This window comes from Stylophora pistillata, chromosome 1, assembly GCF_964205215.1.
Source record: "Stylophora pistillata chromosome 1, jaStyPist1.2, whole genome shotgun sequence".
NCBI lineage: Eukaryota > Metazoa > Cnidaria > Anthozoa > Scleractinia > Pocilloporidae > Stylophora > Stylophora pistillata.
Window position 1 is genome coordinate 7,007,501 of NC_142519.1, and position 17,439 is coordinate 7,024,939.

Below are 17,439 nucleotides of genomic sequence, written 5' to 3' on the forward strand. Positions count from 1 at the left end.
CGATTCAAGGGCTAAATCTCTTCTCTCAGATGTTTTATTATATAAATGTAGTCTTGAGCAAAGGTCACCATGCTGAACATATCACGTTTTTTACCTAAGCAAAAAATAACAGATGAAGAAGTGTAGAAAGAAAGAAAGATGAAGAACAATCTTCCGCAGTAGTCTGTGGGCGAGAGAGCGTGCCCTTTTCATTCTCAATGAAGCATAAGCACACCTTTTATTTTAAAGGAAAGAACCAACGACCCGCATAAAATACTAAGAGTAAAGAATTTGTAAACTGAGTGGCTTAACACTTCAGCAATCTCATGATCCTTAAAACAAAGTAATCCATTAGGATCATAAAACTACTGACTGAGTAAAAAAGAGTGAGCTGCCGCCTGTGAGAAGATATTTTTCCATTGAATATGACTTGCTTTAATTTTGAACTGAATCAAGTCCAATTTTCCAGTGTTATCATGTTTGGAGCCGTAAGAAAGTATGTATCGGTCAACTTCTTCTGTAATAGCCCGCTTATCAGAGATTCGCTCATGTTATCAAAGATTATTTACTCAAGACTGTTTGCCCAGCCGCACTTAACTGATCCTTCTTCTTATTTATTGACAGAAACCAAAGGGATGTTTACCTGCACTTTTGCGCAGGAGGCTTATGACAACCAAAAAGGTATAGGTGAAAATAATCATTAACAAAGATTATGTTGACAAAGAGAAAGGAAAACATGCACGAATTTTGGAGTTCTCAAATGGAAGGGGTCACAGAGTCCGAGAATGTGAAAACATTAAATCGTACCACCTAAGTGATTCATAATGAAGAATTAATTTGTCAAAAAAGCAAATTAAGAAATGCATGTGGCAGATTTAAACTGATCTTGGGAACCTGCGATTGCTCCGGTATGGAACTCAAGAAGTTTCTTTTGACGACTTTGAATCGCAAAGAAATGATGCAATCTTTGCTCTGACATCCTCGGAACGCAATCAGTTTATCACAATAAACAAACATAAGTCCGGATATCGTTGTACACATTTACGGTGGATTCAAAGGAACATACACTTTTCTCTATCTTTTTTTCCACTTGCGATTTAGTTGCGAGTTTCTTACGACGTGCTACTTTCTTGCGACTTCGCTGCGACTTTCCTGCTACTTTCTTGCGACTTAGGAAAGTCGCAAGAAAGTAACAGCTAAGTCGCAAGAAAGCAGCAGGAAAGTCGCAGCTAAATCTCAAGATAGTAGCAAGCTAGTCGCAAGAAAGTCGCAGCTAAGTCGCAAGTGAAAAAAAAAAGCGAGAGAAAAGTGTATGTCCCTGTGAAGCCACCGTACACATTTGGACTAATTATAAGAATTAACCCACTCTTTGCCCGCATGAGGTAGGGTTCCCATTGTAGGCGCTAAAACACTTTAAATCCGTCAGGGACACAAATAAGTTTTGAACGCGCACCAATCTTCTTTTATTTCACGGTGATTTACTCGAAGGATTACACGGTTCCTAAAAGGTAGAAGGAATTTGAAACAAACGATGCAATGGAGAAAGGAAACGCTGAATTGAAAACGAATCAAACAATAGGAATTGTACTTACAAAACACCTTTTGCCCCGATAAAACGTAGGACACACTAAGAAACTTGAACTAACTCGACTTACCCAAGGTCGTCACTTAAAATGGCGACCATAACACGTGCCGCTTAGTTGCGGCGGGCTGGGCTCTAAACTAGCGCGTGATCGTGAAAACTGCCAGGCGCAACGACAAACTTGATCTTACACCCATGATTTAGAAGACGTTTTTTCCTCAAGAAATATTAAATCCTCTATTCCTCTTTTCCGTATGGACTAGAAATAAAACAGTGGTGAAGGACTTTTATCCCTTACTTTTATTAGGACTCAGGACACGGATTCCAACCCTTCCGCTTTGGACGGAACCCTTAAGTTTTCGGAGATCGCTTCCAGCTTCCATGCAGATCGTAAATGTTTATCGTTTTTCTTTCACAAAGTTGTGTTTTAATGAATATCCCATTCAATTAATCTTTTTCACTAACACGAAATATTCCATCTGGGCGACGGATGTGAAAAGCCATAGTTAGGCTCCCACGCGAAACGCTAAGGGTGTGCCTTCGAAAATTGGCTGAATCTCAATAAAGGCACTCTAAGAAAAAAATTACTTGACTCCTTTTGTCTTATCATCGTTGCTATAGTCATCCTGCTTGTATTCGGTGTTCCAACACGTGCGTCGATTTTGTCTGCTCTTTAATCTTGCATTCAATTGAAACAGATTTCACATTACTTTTGCCTGTTATTTGATAACTGTAAACCCGTCGATCCTTTTCTTTTGCAAATTTGCGTTTTAACAGACATCCCATCCAATTTATCCGAAGCGACAGATTCTTGGGCATATAATATTGATAACGAGAAAATCAATGGAGTAATTTTTCTAGATTTGAAAAAAGCTTTTGACACTGTCGATCATCAGATCCTTCTATTGAAACTAAACTATTATGGTATACATGGCAAATCTTTCAGATGGTTTGAGTCATATTTGGAAAACCGAACACGAAAATGCTCTGTGAACGGCTCGCTATCCAATAACTACTCATTGACTTGCAGCGTCCCTCAAGGGACCATCCTCGGTCCATTATTGTTCTTATTATATATCAACGATCTTCCAAATTGCTTATCAAATTGTAAACCGAGAATGTATGCCGATGACATGCACCTCACATATGCGGGAAGCAATCTTGAGAACGTTTAGTTTTGACTAAATGAAGACCTAGAAAACGTCTTCAACTGGCTACAAGCGAACAAACTCACATTGAACATGACCAAAACCGAATTCACGCTAGTAGGGTCGAGGCAAAGTCTGAATACTCTCACAGCTTCACCAACAATTAGAATGAACAATACTCAAGTGAGCCAGGTTACAGCTACAAAATCGCTTGGTGTAATAATAGACGACAAAATCGATTGGCATAGTCACATCCAAAAACTAACGAAAAAGATTGCCTCTGGTATCGGGGCCCTAAAGCGAATAAGGCACCTGATCCCAGCATGAACCTTACATCTCATATACCAAGCTTTAGTAAAACCTCACTTTGATTACTGTGACATTGTTTGGGGTAGCTGTGGGAAAACGCTACGAGACAAACTTCAGAAATTGCAGAATAGAGCAGCCCGTGTGTTGAAATTCTCTAACTATGATGCTGATGCAACTGAGCTACTCGAGTTTTTAGGGTGGAAAAATCTTGCACGCCAGCAGGAAATCCATAAAGCCACCATGATGTTTAGATGTCTGCATGGGCTAGCTCCAGGGTATCTATATTCAAAGTTTACGTGGCGTGACTCTGCTTGTGACCTCAGGGACTCTGAAATTAAGCTGAATGTTCCACTACCGCGCACTAATTATTACAGAAAAAGCTTTAGCTACAATGGCGTCACATTATGGAAGAGTCTACCACGCGATATAAGGAACACAGAGTCTCTGGGGTTATTTAAACGTAAGATCAATGACATTCTTTAAGTCTAACGCACGGCATTCACGGAAAACAGCTTTAGTGTTATAGTATGTAGTTTGAATTTTAAATATCTTAGCGTGTGTGATATGCATTTTTATGGCTGATGAATTATCGTGTTTAAATAAAAATTACATTACATTACATTACATTTCATCCACCACTACTCTTTGAATATGCTAGAAGTTGCAATTCATAACAAATTAAAGGTGAAAAATTTTCTTTCACAATAAAATTTCCATGAATACAGCCAATGAAGGTGGGAAAGAAAATGATTTCATTCCTCGCCGACCCTCCAGCCCAAAGGGCTTCGAAAACACAATTCTCAGTATAAATGTTTTGGTCCAACTCGCGCAGTGCTTTTTGCTAGAACGAGAAATATAGTTGTTGTTTGTGCAGTGCGCGCAGGGATTTTTTTCTGTTACAAAGAGAACCACACTTGTTCAGTTTGTGCCCTTCGCGCGGTGCTCTGCAGTACAACAAAGGATACTCTTGTTATTTGTGCACTTCAAGCGGTGCTTTTAGAACGAGGAATACTTTTGTTGTTCGTGCGCTTCGCGTGGTGGTCTTTAGCACAACAATGGATACTCTTGTTATTTTCGGACTTCAAGCGGCGCTTTTAGAACGAGGAATACTTTTGTTCTTTGTGCGCTTCACGCGGTACTCTTCTGTACAACAAAGGATACTCTTATTATTTGTGCACTTCAAGCAGTGCTTTAAGAACGAGGATTGCCTTTGTTGTTTGTGCGTTTTATGCGGTTCTCTTAAGTACAACAGAGAATACCCATGAGGTAATGAGTCAACGTCTGTGAATGTATGAAAATCATGTGTGTGAATTGAGGGCAATCGTCGCAGCAATGAACATTAGTAGTAAAAATAAGGCCTGAGAAAAATTCAGGCCTGTAGAATATTCGAACCCCTGACCTCTGTGACATCGGTGCAGTGCACGTGCTCTACCAACTGAGCAAACAAGGCAACTAGGAGCTGGTGATTACGTTGGTTAGGAATAAACCCATGAGGTGATAAGTCAACCTTTGTGAATATATGAAAATCATATAAGCGAACTACGGTCAAAGAAAAGGATTACTCTTCATATTTGTGCATTGCAAGCGGTGCTTTTAGAACAAGGAATACTTTTGTTGTTTATGCACTTTGGGCGGTGCTCAGTTCAGTACAGCAGAGATTACCCTTGTTATTTGTACACTTCAAGCGGTGCTTTTAGAACAAGGAATAGTAGTACGAGGATCTCCTTGTTTGTACACTTACCACGGTGCTTTAGGAAAGAAGAATACCCTTATTGTTTGAGTATTCTTCGAGGTACTTTAACCGCGAGGAATACTCTTGTTATTAATGCAGTTTTTGCAGGAGCCACTCAAATCGAAGAGTCGACTCACTAAAGCATGGCCAAAGAGACAAGTCAGATTCATGGATAGGCTGGAAAACTTTATGACTCGTGAATACATTGAACGACCGTACGAGTCGGGCGACTCGTGAATACATTAGACGATCCTTTACAAGCTGTGGTATTGAACCTGCATGTCCTACCTCTTTAATTGTTTCTTATTGTCTGAAATTTCCAAGCCTCATATTCGGAGTTCAAAGATCTTGCATAAATTCTTGAATGTTCTCTCTTTCCCTGTACGCCTCTCAGTGTTAGCAATAATTTATTTTGATGCTGTTTCCATCTCACATGAACGAAAGATCGGCCGAGCTTATAATGTACACATTCTTGTTGACTGAATAATGAAATTATGTCAAGAGCCATAACTTACATATTGATCGGAAAATGAACCCACACTCCGCTCTCTCTTCTCGATGCAGGGGCGAAATAGAGCCCAACTACATAGATAAATTAATTCAATAAATTAGTAGAATGAAAAGCGTTCGTTGATACGTGAAAAAGATCCGAAGGTTCACAAAGAAAGGAGCGATGATCTGGGCGATTATCTTAGTGCAAATGATCATTTTGCTTCGGTGGGCAAGTGAGACGTGGACGTTTTGTTTTTAATTTGTTTGTTTTTTTTTAGGAAGAAATAACATTTTTTGGCTGTCAATTGCCGCTACGCAATCAAATCAATTTATAGTTAGAGACTTAACCCTTCAGTTATGACGTCACTACGGTCTTTCGAGCCATTGGGTAAATATTTAGCAACTAAAATTAGATACTATTCACATTGGCAATGACGCTCGTGCGTTGCAAAACTCGTTACGGCGGCTAGTTTGTCCTTTGTTTGTTGTTTTTTTTTTAAAGCCCTGTGTGCTTGACTTTTCACGCGAGAGGATCTTCTAAATTACCGACAATGCTCTATTTCTCGATTATGGTCTACGTTTCAAACGCTAAGTGCTGTGTGCGGGATGAGGTTGCGATAGCTTTTGCTCGGAATTGATGTTTTATCCTGCTTAAGAATTTTCAATGAAAAAATATGCTTCAGCACATCACCTACGCGAGTAGGTGTGTGGTACTGAAAACTTCCTTTTTATGTTTCTGTTCGAGCCTTGATAAACAAAAAATAGCTTTCAAAGAAATTGCAGAAAGGGTAAGGGTGATCCCTTAAATATAAATACCGGTGTTTCTTCAGCCTGTCACTGTTACATATTACAACCGTTAAAGCGAGAGAGAGCCTCTTCTTATAAGATGACTTCTGTTTCCAGACATTCTACTTTGCTGTTTGGGGCAATACTGTTTGCGATTCCAATCTTATCTTCAGCGCATGGAGTCTCGATTAGATGTGAGTAAGATTACCCTCCTACAACATTTTGATGAAGAGCTAAATTATCACTCGTTTCATTATCTTTGTATCATTTTAGTTAACTGCAGGCTGTGTAGTGTGTGAAAAATACGCAAAGCGCGTATCATTCTTGTAGCTGAATACGGCTAAAGTAAAGTTTACTCGAAAGAAGATCGTCAGCGGAAGATGGGGTGGACTCACATAAGTCTGTTCCGTTTAAAATACTATTGGAGAAAACACCTTAGCGGCATAACTCTTAGCCGGGTACAATAGGGGTAACACTGAAGTGCCTCGCAGAGCTAATTCTTCCTGTTTAAACAGCCAACCTAATGTTCTTTTACCGGGACACTTCTGAAGTGAGAGGAAGTTGTCTCAAAATCTCAACTGCAACATGTGCTGTCTAAAAAGCTTGCCCACTTGTATCGAATTGTTAAAATGCCAACCCGTTGTCGAAGGTATTGGATTCTCAAGGTCAACCAAACATAGCCATTAGCGAAACAAATGTAAGGTTTGTGCACATGGTTTATTTTTCTCTTTCATTTTGTTTCGCCGAATACTGTTATTGTATTAAAAATTATCTCATTCTGTTTACTTGCGTACAAATTAATTTAGAAAACTGTCTTTGTTTTCGACATAGTCAAGAATTGTGCTGAGTTGCACGAGTCTGGCCAGACAATCAGTGGTGTTTATACAATCAAACCTGATCATTCAGATGCCTTTGGTGTATATTGTGACCAGACAACAGACGGTGGGGGCTGGACAGTGTTCCAGAGAAGAATAGATGGTTCTGTTGATTTCAACCGCACTTGGGCTGACTACGAGAATGGTTTTGGAAATTTCCTGGCAGGTGAATTTTGGCTCGGACTGGATAAGATCCACCGCTTGACTCGAGAGAAGAAAAACAACACGCTTCGAGTAGATCTGGGTGTAAATTCTACCAAAGTTGTTTACACCGAATATGAGTGGTTTGGAATTGGGAACGAAACAGCGAAATACAGACTGAACGTTGGCAATCTTACAAGTAAGTAAAAAAAAAAAAACAAGTAGAATATATTTTTCTATATTTTTATCGTGATAACAACTCAGCTGAGGTTCGAAGAATTTATTAGTGGATCTTACTTTCTTAACAGAAGCGACTGTCGAGGATTCTCTCAGTGCTCATAACAGCTCTAGGTTTTGCACCTGGGATCGAAAGCACCATCACTGCACTGAAAAAGGAAGGGAGAGCTGGTGGTTCAACGACATTTTTCTTTCAAATCTAAATGGACTTTATGGATATAACGGAGAAGGAAAGATTCACTGGGGATTTTTAGATCCTAATGATGCTAACTGCGCTCCCAAAACTTCAGAAATGAAAATCAGACCGGTGGTATTTTCGAATTCTCAGAGGTTTCCGAATGAACATTTCGACTCTAAGACTTTGCTCAGACACATGATTGACCAGAGAGGCAAACGTCATTGGTGAGGAAAGAGGTTAAGACTAGGACCAAAGATAGAAAGTTAAAAAAATAGTCGACTTAGACACTTGATTGAGGCATAAGTGAATAGCATGCCTCTTATACAGAAAAAAAAGTGATTCGAAGTAAAGGTGGGGCAGGGAGGCGCTGAAACATGATCTTCGCCTTGAACTTCAAAGAAAAGGCGTAGTTTTAGACAAGTCGATAAGTGTGGAGTAATTTACTCAGGAGAGCTATATTTGACCATTATAAATGAGATTTCAAGTTTTGTAATAAATTGTTTAAACCCAAGAGTAACATTTGATCGTGAACACTGATTGTCCGGGTTAGGGTAATCCTGAGAAGGACTGTTGCCATCAGAATCACTTGACTCTGATGATGAATTCCGCCAAGGTTGCCGAAACGTGAGCTCTATGTAAGGAACTTTAATACGACAAATGTATCCTTTCATAAGACTTCTGATACTTAAGTTCTAATTATGGTAATAATAATAATAATAATAATGATAATGATAAATATAATAATAATGTTATTCATAACTCATGTCAACCTTCTACATTCTGAGCCTTTCTATCTCCTTCTTTCTCCTTATCTCCTTCTTTCTCCTTATCTTTGCCTCTTTCGTGTTGTTTTTCGACCGAACTAATATTGTGTAATAATAATAATAATAATAATATTTAATATTTACATAGCGCAAGTTAGCATACAGGAGGATATGGTCAAATGCGCTTCACATGATAAAATTGAATACGGAATTGCTGTTAGTTATTTACAATTTTGAATTTACAATAAAGTGCGGAGATGTATACTATACGAAATACTAAAAAGAAATTGTAAATTAAACACCAAACTTTTTGTAAGATCTTTTCTCTCTATGACTAACCATCCTAAATGGGATAACACCGTGAAGTTTTAGCCTATTTATTTTCTTTTGGATTGGCTAGGAATAGGAACTCCGCGCTCTAACACTCTACCAGTGAGCCGCATAGACTCAACGGTGAGCAAAGCCATCACGAGGTCCAATGATTTCCAATTGCCCTACGCTCGTGATAAGATGACAAACATCTTTCTCCAAACAATCTTTTTTGTAAAGGGTAATTTTCGACCTCACCTGTTAAAATCATTATTTGTTGACATCTACAAGCTCACGCGTCAATCAATGGCGTTAATACCCCTTTACAATAAAAAAAGGCTCCCTGGATAACGCACAAAGTGCCAAGAAGTATAAGTGAGAAGATGTAACTTGGCAAATGCTAAACGAAACTCTCCTCCCGAATGAAATGAGAAAAGCGGAAATGAAGCGAACCCGATGAGCTGTCAATCGTATCTAATTCACAAGTCAATTCCAGTGATGAGAATGGAATGAGTCTCGAACGTAACATTCTAAAAAGAACAAAGTAGGGTCCGTGAATGTCGTCTCGATAGCTCGAAAACTAGTTAATCCCTCAAGACCATTATCTGTTCTCCGGATGAGATAGCTCCTCATGCAGAGAGTTATCGAGCGAGAGATTTCTACATTTCTGAATGAAAAAGGGAGCATTAGGAGCAGCAAGGCCTCGACCACAAGGGCCGAGGACGCGAGCCCCTAGGAAGGGCCTCTAAGATTCTATATCCTGCATCTCGAGATCTTAGTGAGTGAAAACTATCTTGGATAACCTGTTATTACTGGCTTTTGAGCTCACTCTCCTATCTCTCTTATAGAGAAAACAGCGGAAATCATACCCAATTCTATATCGACGTGAAACGTAACGCACGAATCACCGAACCAAGCAACTTAAATGTTTCGTATTTTCTCAAGAAAACGATAATGAGATGTTTAGTATCCAGCTTCTTCTACATCTACATATTCTTGTGAGTCTGTTTTAGCATCTCCCTTTAAATTTACAGATAATTCCAAATTATTGTAAGTTACTTTGAACTTTTTATTGTTAATAAATTCCGAGTACCTTGTATTCTGTATTCGGGTCAAATTCATTTGGTCCAGCATGACAGCAAGTAGACAACATTTCAGTCGACGGAACAATCCCAACTTAAGATTTGAAATTGTATCGATAAATTTGTTATATATCATGCCGGGGATTTCTGGCGGATTTTTCGGCCTTATTTTTTCCTGTTTATTTCGGCTGTGACTAAAACTGAGACGGGGACGTGGGACTCAGGGACGTGGGACTCAGGGATGTGGGACTCGGGGACGTGGGACTCGGGAGACATGGGACTCGGGGATGTGGGACTCGGGGATGTGGGACCCGGGGACTCGGGGATGTGGGACCCGGGGACTCGGGGACGTGGGCCGGGAGGAAGTCGGGATTCAGCGACGCGCGGGGACTTGGGGACGTGATAAACAAAAAACACCTGATTTTTGCGCTTATTTGTAAAGTATAATTCTTCGTGGTCTCGAGAAAGGTGTAATACTACCGAAACAGGTGAACAAGTTTTTTGGAGACGCGCGTAACAGTTGCCGTTAGCAACAACGAACGAAACTGAGGTGTCCACATTCTATGACCTGATGCTAATCGAAAGGAATAAATTAGAGTGTTAACAATTTATTCCTGACGAAGAATTGCGGATCCAGTAGACCTCCAGTGTTTACAATTTTTTCTTGAAGAAGAATTAACAAATATAGTGTTAACAATTTATTTTACTTTCTTTTCTGGAAGATTGACGCGAACTAATTACAACGGACGCAAGTTGCGACTACTTCGAGACGAAAGTATCCTCATCGTCCCTGTACTGAATTCCTCCTCAGGAATAAATTGTAAAACACTCTCATTTATTCCTTACGATTTGCATCAGTTCATCGAAGGCAGACATCTCAGTTTCGTCTGTTGTAATTAGTTTGCATGATTTTCCGGAAAAGAAATATTATAGAATACTTTTAGCTGGATGATGTTGTATTATTCAACGAAAGCGGATAAACTACAACACACAACAAAAGCGCCGGCAAAGAAATGCGAAGGAATGTTATCACGTGGGTTTGCCTTTTGTGTTAACATAGTTGTTTAGTCACGTGACCAAAAACGATCACTTTTGTCGCTAACATTACCCACGTCTCCGGAAAAGCAGTCTACCTATTTCAGTAGTATAATACCTTTGTCGAAGCCACCGAAAATTAAACTTTAAGGCTGGTTTTCATTAGTGACGAAGTCGGAGTCGGAGTCTTAGACGGAGTCGTAAGAGCGCTTATGACTTAGTGAAAATTGAAAAACGGAGTCGTAAGCGGAGTCATAAGCTCGACGGAATCGGAGTCGGAAGAATCAGAACGTTTCCATTTTCTTCCGATTCCGCTTATGACTCCGTCGCTTACGATCTAGTGAAAACTGCATTGTCGGAGTCGGAAGCGAAAGCGGAAGCGGAAGAATAAACCAATCACAATGCTCGATTCCAGGCCCGCGAAAGTACAAATTTTGGCGCCAAAGACAACATGGCGGACGAAGAGCAACTTTGGTTCTCATTAATCATTATTTTGCGCAGACAGAGACAATGCAGGAATAATATCGTTCGAAAAAGAAAGCAATTTTGGGTTCATGATATCTATCGACGTCGACCAGCTTAGGAAGAGTATGCTAACCTCGTCAGCGAACTACGACTTGGTGATCGTGAATTGTACTTTCGGTAGGTTTCGAGTATTTTAACTTTTAATTTCGTAATTTTACAGTCAAGCTCACACGTTTAAATTTGTTACGGCTATTTGTGCATTTTGGAGAGATGGAATCGAGCATTGTGATTGGTTTATTCTTCCGCTTCCGCTTCCGACTCGGACAATGCAGTTTTCACTGGATCGTAAGCGATGGAGTCATAGGCAGAATCGGTGTTCTGCTTCCGATTCCGTCGGTTTGATTTTCATTAGATCGTATCGCTCCACGCTTCTGATTACAACTCCGACTACCACTCCGTGGCAAGTGAAAACCAGCCTTTACAGATTAATTGATTCAGCGAAAAAATCATCTGTTATTTGTTTATCACGTCCTTGAGTACCCATGCATCACCGAGTCCCGATTTCCTCGCGTCCCACGTCCCCGAGTCCCGGCGTCCCCGAGTCCCGGCGTCCCCGAGTCCTGGCGTCCCCGAGTCCCACGTCCTCGAGTCCCACGTCCTCGAGTCCCACGTCTGTATCTTCCACGTCCCACGTCTGTATCTTCCACGTCCCACGTCCCCCGTCCCCGTCCCACTTTTGGTCACAGTCATTTTCCCGCCGCATTGTTGGCCGTGCGGAGGTCTGGCGCAAAACCAGGAATCGGTTAACTTTGCAGGCTCTCTATGAACTATGGTTAAATCAAAGCGTGGTAAATTTTCATTTGGAACCAACATTCAGATCGATCCTATCAAGAGCTTTCGTTTCATACCAAACACGGCAGAGTAGGAGAAATATTATTGGTCCTCCTTTGGTTTAAAAGAGGAGACTGTCATGGCGTCTCTACCGTGAAACAAAGCAAATTTTTTGAGGGATCTTTAAAATATTTAAGGATCAAAATGTCAAGGCCAGAAGCAAGGGACAAAGCTACCGACTCATGCAATCATTGGTAAGGACTTGCCCGATTCAGAATTTTTGAGTTTTGTCTCGTTTCCTTGATATCTGAGCGACTCTCACTTTGTCAACAGAATGTGGTTAAAGACGCGTTGCAACAAAGTGCGGCGACATGCCGCCAAGAAAGGACAGAAAAATCGCTTTCCTTTGATTGAATATCTCGAGGTTAAACAGAACCAAGATGCTCTTCTTATGTTTGCCCTTTCTCTTGGTAAAGAGTTTACGAAAAATGCAAGAAAATTAAAGCGACCCGAGTTAAAGGTAAACAACACTGAATATCAAATACTTGAATCTCCTGACCCTGCCCGCCTACATCTTCAAATGTTGTTAAGAGAAATAAAATATAAATCGGAATGCAGTTTAGGTGCCTTTTACCTCTAAATACGTCAAAAGAAGCAATTCGTTTGAAAATTTTCACGAAATACCCCGTTTTTCTTTGATTTAAGCTAAAGTTGGCTAATATTGTCGTGTTTTAGGCCAAATTGGTGAATGAGGATAACAAAGAAAAGGTCAGTACCTTCAATTCATGTTATACTCACTGAATATTATATTCTTGGAAAAAGCATTTTTATTCCATGTGGACAGTTTATGAATAGAATAATTTATGCTTAATACTCTGGCTGTGAAGTTATGCATTGAAACGAAACTGAAGATTTACACGGTCAAAATTTTTTGTCTTCCTCAGATCTCTGTTACAGACAACCTTGTGGACAGAAGAACCTGCTCTCCAACAATTTTAGGAGATGATGGGATGATCTCTGGCCCTGGCTGTAGGGCTAGAGGAAGGAGTTTGCAGACATTAAATGCTGCAGAAGTGTTGCATGGAGCCACTGCTGAGAATATGACACCAGCTTATGCAGGTCTCATGGCAGTTTTGAATTAAAGTGCTCCATTGTCAGTATTGAGTGATGCAATGATAAAATGTTGTAAGTTCACAAAGAAAGTTGTTCCTAAAGTTGTAAAACAGAAGATTGATATTTTTTGAGAAAAGCCAAATAAATTTTATTAGAAGTGTAAATATTTATGGGATGGTGCACCCTTTGGAAAAGATGACCAAGTATTGGCTTGGTTTCCTAAACTGTGGTCAGTGTGTGTGTAGCTCTGCAGAGAACTTTCTCTTAATTTGGGCTAATTGCTCTGAAAACTGTGAGCCTGTTTGCACATATGTGGCACTGCTTTAAAGGCAAATGACTGAAATTGAGGGGGAAATGTTAAATTGATGGTACTGAAATGGGTAAACTGTTTTTTCGGAGATGCACAAAAAAGTTGCTGCTGGAGAGAAACATATTTGAATTAAGCCCACGTGATCTATCCCTGATGCCTCAAATGTAAGCACACATGATTGCATTTCTTCACATCGCTGAAAATGAAACAATGGGGGGCTATTCCATAAACAAACAAGGTCATATCTGTAGTAAAAGCATAGATGGTAGCCTAAGATGTGTGATACTCTATTTGATTTTAGCTGAAAAGAAATATTATGGAACACTTTAAACTGGATTACGCTGTATTACTAGACAAAAATGGATAAATGATGACAGAAAGCAAAAGTATGGGCAAAGAAATGCAAAGGAATGTTATCATGTGCATTTGCCTTTTGTGGTAACATCTTTTTAGCCATGACAAAAAATGATCACCTTTTGTTACTAACAGCAACTGTTATGCATTTCTCTGAAAAAACAGTCTACCTGTTATGTCAGTAAGGATAAGTTTGTGTCCTTTCAATTTGAACTGCTACCAAATGACATGAAATATTTGGCTTTTCTAGGAGGAGAACTAAGTATATCAGCCTCTTATTTTTTTCCATTTGCGGACATTTACAAAAGTGACATTGCCAATACTCAGGAAATTTTGGTTCAAAACCACAAGACAAATAGCATCCATGGAACTATAGTCAAAGAATTAGAGTGGCAGCTAGTATTGAAAAGAAGAATGAAGAGGTAAGTAAAACAATTCTGAAATCAGCCACAAAGCATGAGAAAATAACATCTCATATCACAGAAAAAATCTAGACAAAATTTTCCACCTTTGGTTGGTAAATTTATTGATAGGGCCAAAGTAGAACCCCTTCATCTGACCCTAGAATATCACTTTACATGTAAAGAGTCGCATCTTTTTTTGTCACATTTCATGTATGATGTTGAAAGTATGAAAACTGATGAAGTTCAGAATGTTCACACGTTCAGGTTACATGTTTTTGCCTTCACAGGTTTGAATCTAATAGATTCAGTCTCTCCTTTTAGAAGGGCCTCAATGTCAAGTGAGCAGGTTCCAAGTCTCAGTTAGGTTTGGTCCAACTATTTCAGAACTACTGTACTCTCTAAAAAGTACCCTACATCCTGGTCAATTGGCCATGTAGTGCCACTTCATGCCCAGTAACTCCAGGAAACACTAGGTTTGGCTTGGGAATAAATACAATAAAGGGAAGGGAGGCAAAGCATGTTACTCCTGCCAAATTTACTGACAATACCCAGTTTGACAATAGATGGAATCAGGTTTTTAGGCACAAGTACATTTCATCATTCTGGTTACGAGAAAATGGGCATGATGAAACTGTGTACAAACTCACTTCAAATGTACATATACCTAAGAGGGGTTGCACCCATGACTTTTGCTACTGTGGTCTACCTGAAGATGGTGCAGAAGTGTATTTTTTGCTCCCAGCACTTTCAAAAATTAGTTTCAGACTGTGTTCTTCAAGGGAAAACCATACTTGAAGCCAAAGAAGCAATAAAATAGCTTAAAGGTGGCCTGTAATGTAACAGTTTCCTAGAATTTGCAAACTACAGACAAAAATATAACTATTTTATTGTTATGATGACGTAGTTAATGTATGGCCATTTATTAGATACTCATAGTAAACCCCAACAAACTATGTTACAAGGAAAACAAATTATAAATGTAGATTGTGAACACCTGTGTGATAATTTTTCAAATGTTTGCAGATCAACCACCAAAATCAGAGCAAATAAAGGACATATGTTTGGAGTATTGAAAGAAAAAGTAATTTTGTCTAAATTCTCAATAATCAAAATGATTTCCACAGTCTCTAATTTATATCAGGACTGTGGTCTAGTGGCGCCCAGCGGTCCCTGGCACCTTACTTTTACTCTTGGGCGACTCAAGAATCTTAGTTTGTTCATAAAATGCATATGCTGGGCACCCTGGATTTCACAGTTTCAGAGCACTGGGCTCCATTCGATTTTTCTTAGAGCACAGCCATGATAGATATATACTATTATGAGTGACTCAAGTGGAAGCAAATTACCAGTAGTGCATTAAATATCTAAATGAAAAGTTTATAGTAATATATATATATATAGATAATATTATAGATATATTCAGGGACTACAAAGATAATTTACTATTTTCATTTTTTCGTTAATATACAGTAGTGCATTGAATATCAATACAAAGAGTTTTACAGGAATAATCTCTGATCATATTATAGATATATTCAGAGATAACAAAAATAATTTACTTTCTCAATATTTCATTACCATACAAAACATTGCATGCTGTATGTGTTGCCATCAAACATTATTATTGTCTTAAATGTTACAATTACAACAGTTGATCACAAAATTTTTAAAAGATATATGTATACAATTGTCTCTGAGTTCCCCTCAAAAGAGGACACACAAATTTTGAGTTGAATATCAAAAATAATTGTAGCAATGGGTACTTTGAAAATGAAAAATAAAAAAAAAACATGCTGCAGATGAAAACAAGTATATTAAAAGTATTGGACTAAAAGGAGTGATTGTAGGTAGTGTTCATTTCACACATGCTGGGGCCAGTCATGCTCATTCCAGTAGCCATAATGCACTTATCAATTGAAATCTGACCCCCCCCCCCCCACCCCTGGCCAAGGTGGGAGAATGTGGAGGATTTTTATAGTTTGTCCGTGGGGGTGGGGGATTTCTCAGGATTTGCTATACACATTACACGAGGTCAGGGAGAGGTGGGGATTGGACTCGTGCCTAGTCTTATCACGGTAATTTGACTTCACGTGGTCACTGGAGTCGCTTGCTGGATTTCGATGAGCTGTGCTTTGCAGTTTTGTTTAGGCATCCCAGATTTGAAATGTAAGTTTCATGATTATTTTTCCTTTTATTTCATCATTTAGATTAATCCTTTGGGATTTTGCCTTGAGCTTTCATAGTTCATTGGCTGGAAAATCTTACTGTTTTTTAATCAAAGCTTCTCACACGATGCAGATACACGCTCTTCCACTTCTAGAGTTTATTAAAACCATGTGGTTTCTTAAGTGCTAGATTTCCTCATTCTTTAGGGTAATATAGCTCCTAGGAACTATTTTATATTGTCTATTTTAATATAACATCAATTTCCCCATGTTTTGTCTTGCTACACAGGGTTCTTACATGATATAAAATAAAAGGTGAAGATAGGGTTGGATATACAGCAGTTTATTATATTTGGCTTTTACTTTAGCTAAATTTGTACACTAAAGAAGTAGAAAATTTGAACCAAATGGTTATAGTCAGTCAGGGAACAACATTCGTTTACCCACCAAGGTGGGGGTTTTACCAGTCAATATGCCCCCAGTAGGGTGGGGGTTTCTTAAGATTTGTAATGATGTCAAATCAAATCACCCACTTTGGCCCGGGGTGGGGGGGGGGGGAGGGGTCGGGATTCAATTGATAAGTGCATAATGAAAATCAATGGTGATTAATTCTTTTATTCTAAACTGTTTTTCCAAACTTATGATTGCCTCAATGCGCTTGTTACCTTTGATATTTCTTTTCAAAAAGGGATTTTTTATTCAGAATTTGATCTGTACAATCAGAAAATACCTTTCACTCTGTCATGGGAGGTGAAAGCAAACACACAATTCTTTTGTGTTCGGTCAGCGGTAACTCCGAAATTTGTCGGCGAAACAATGGCTTCCAAAATTTTAAAAAGCTCTCTGTGCAGCTTATGCTCCACGACTACCTGCCAGGCGTGTTTTACGGAAAATCGTGGAGACATTTGTCGCCGAAATGTCTTAAGCCAATCCATGGCTTGAAGCATTGGAAAATAATCTCCCAAGATGTGCTTAAATCCGGTTCGGCTATCGAAGTGTCGAACCAAAACTGGTGCCAACAACCCTCATATCATCTAGGGCTTCGCTTATATTATTAATTTGACCATCTTTGCCCGAAAGTTCAGCTTCTGCGACTACAAGTGCACCACGAACAATATTCAAAAACACTCCACTGGCGTCCGCCATGT

At 39.3% G+C, this 17,439-nt stretch overlaps 2 protein-coding genes and 1 pseudogene across 3 annotated transcripts; 2 read left to right on the plus strand and 1 right to left on the minus strand.

The window, feature by feature from the left end:
* The first annotated feature begins 6,042 nt into the window (after positions 1-6,042).
* LOC148741047 (fibrinogen-like protein 1) lies at positions 6,043-8,160 on the plus strand. Its single transcript, XM_088738508.1, has 2 exons — positions 6,043-6,222; positions 6,860-8,160. The coding sequence occupies exons 1-2, from the start codon at positions 6,129-6,131 to the stop codon at positions 7,249-7,251; spliced, it is 486 nt and encodes a 161-aa protein (XP_088594634.1). The 5' UTR covers positions 6,043-6,128; the 3' UTR covers positions 7,252-8,160.
* Positions 8,161-11,932: 3,772 nt separating this feature from the next.
* LOC111341949 (uncharacterized) lies at positions 11,933-15,207 on the plus strand. 2 transcript variants are annotated; one of them, XM_088733135.1, is made up of 6 exons: positions 11,933-12,199; positions 12,279-12,465; positions 12,681-12,713; positions 12,890-13,066; positions 14,020-14,144; positions 14,414-15,207. In XM_088733135.1, the coding sequence occupies exons 2-6, from the start codon at positions 12,280-12,282 to the stop codon at positions 14,445-14,447; spliced, it is 555 nt and encodes a 184-aa protein (XP_088589261.1). In that variant the 5' UTR covers positions 11,933-12,199; position 12,279; the 3' UTR covers positions 14,448-15,207. The 2 variants fall into 2 exon arrangements, with proteins under 2 accessions (XP_088589261.1, XP_088589257.1); XM_088733131.1 differs by having other exon boundaries at positions 12,890-13,064; positions 13,973-14,144.
* On the minus strand, positions 14,996-17,439 carry LOC111341961 (uncharacterized; annotated as a pseudogene).

Bases quoted from the DNA above. Each gene is read 5' to 3' on its own strand.
- LOC148741047 (XM_088738508.1), top strand. From the start codon at position 6,129: ATGACTTCTGTTTCCAGACATTCTACTTTGCTGTTTGGGGCAATACTG. The intron at 6,223-6,859 runs GTGAGTAAGATT...TTTTCGACATAG, and splicing joins GCATGGAGTCTCGATTAGAT to TCAAGAATTGTGCTGAGTTG.
- LOC111341949 (XM_088733131.1), top strand. From the start codon at position 12,280: ATGTGGTTAAAGACGCGTTGCAACAAAGTGCGGCGACATGCCGCCAAG. The intron at 13,065-13,972 runs GTCTCATGGCAG...TGGCTTTTCTAG, and splicing joins TATGACACCAGCTTATGCAG to GAGGAGAACTAAGTATATCA. The intron at 14,145-14,413 runs GTAAGTAAAACA...TTGCCTTCACAG, and splicing joins TTGAAAAGAAGAATGAAGAG to GTTTGAATCTAATAGATTCA.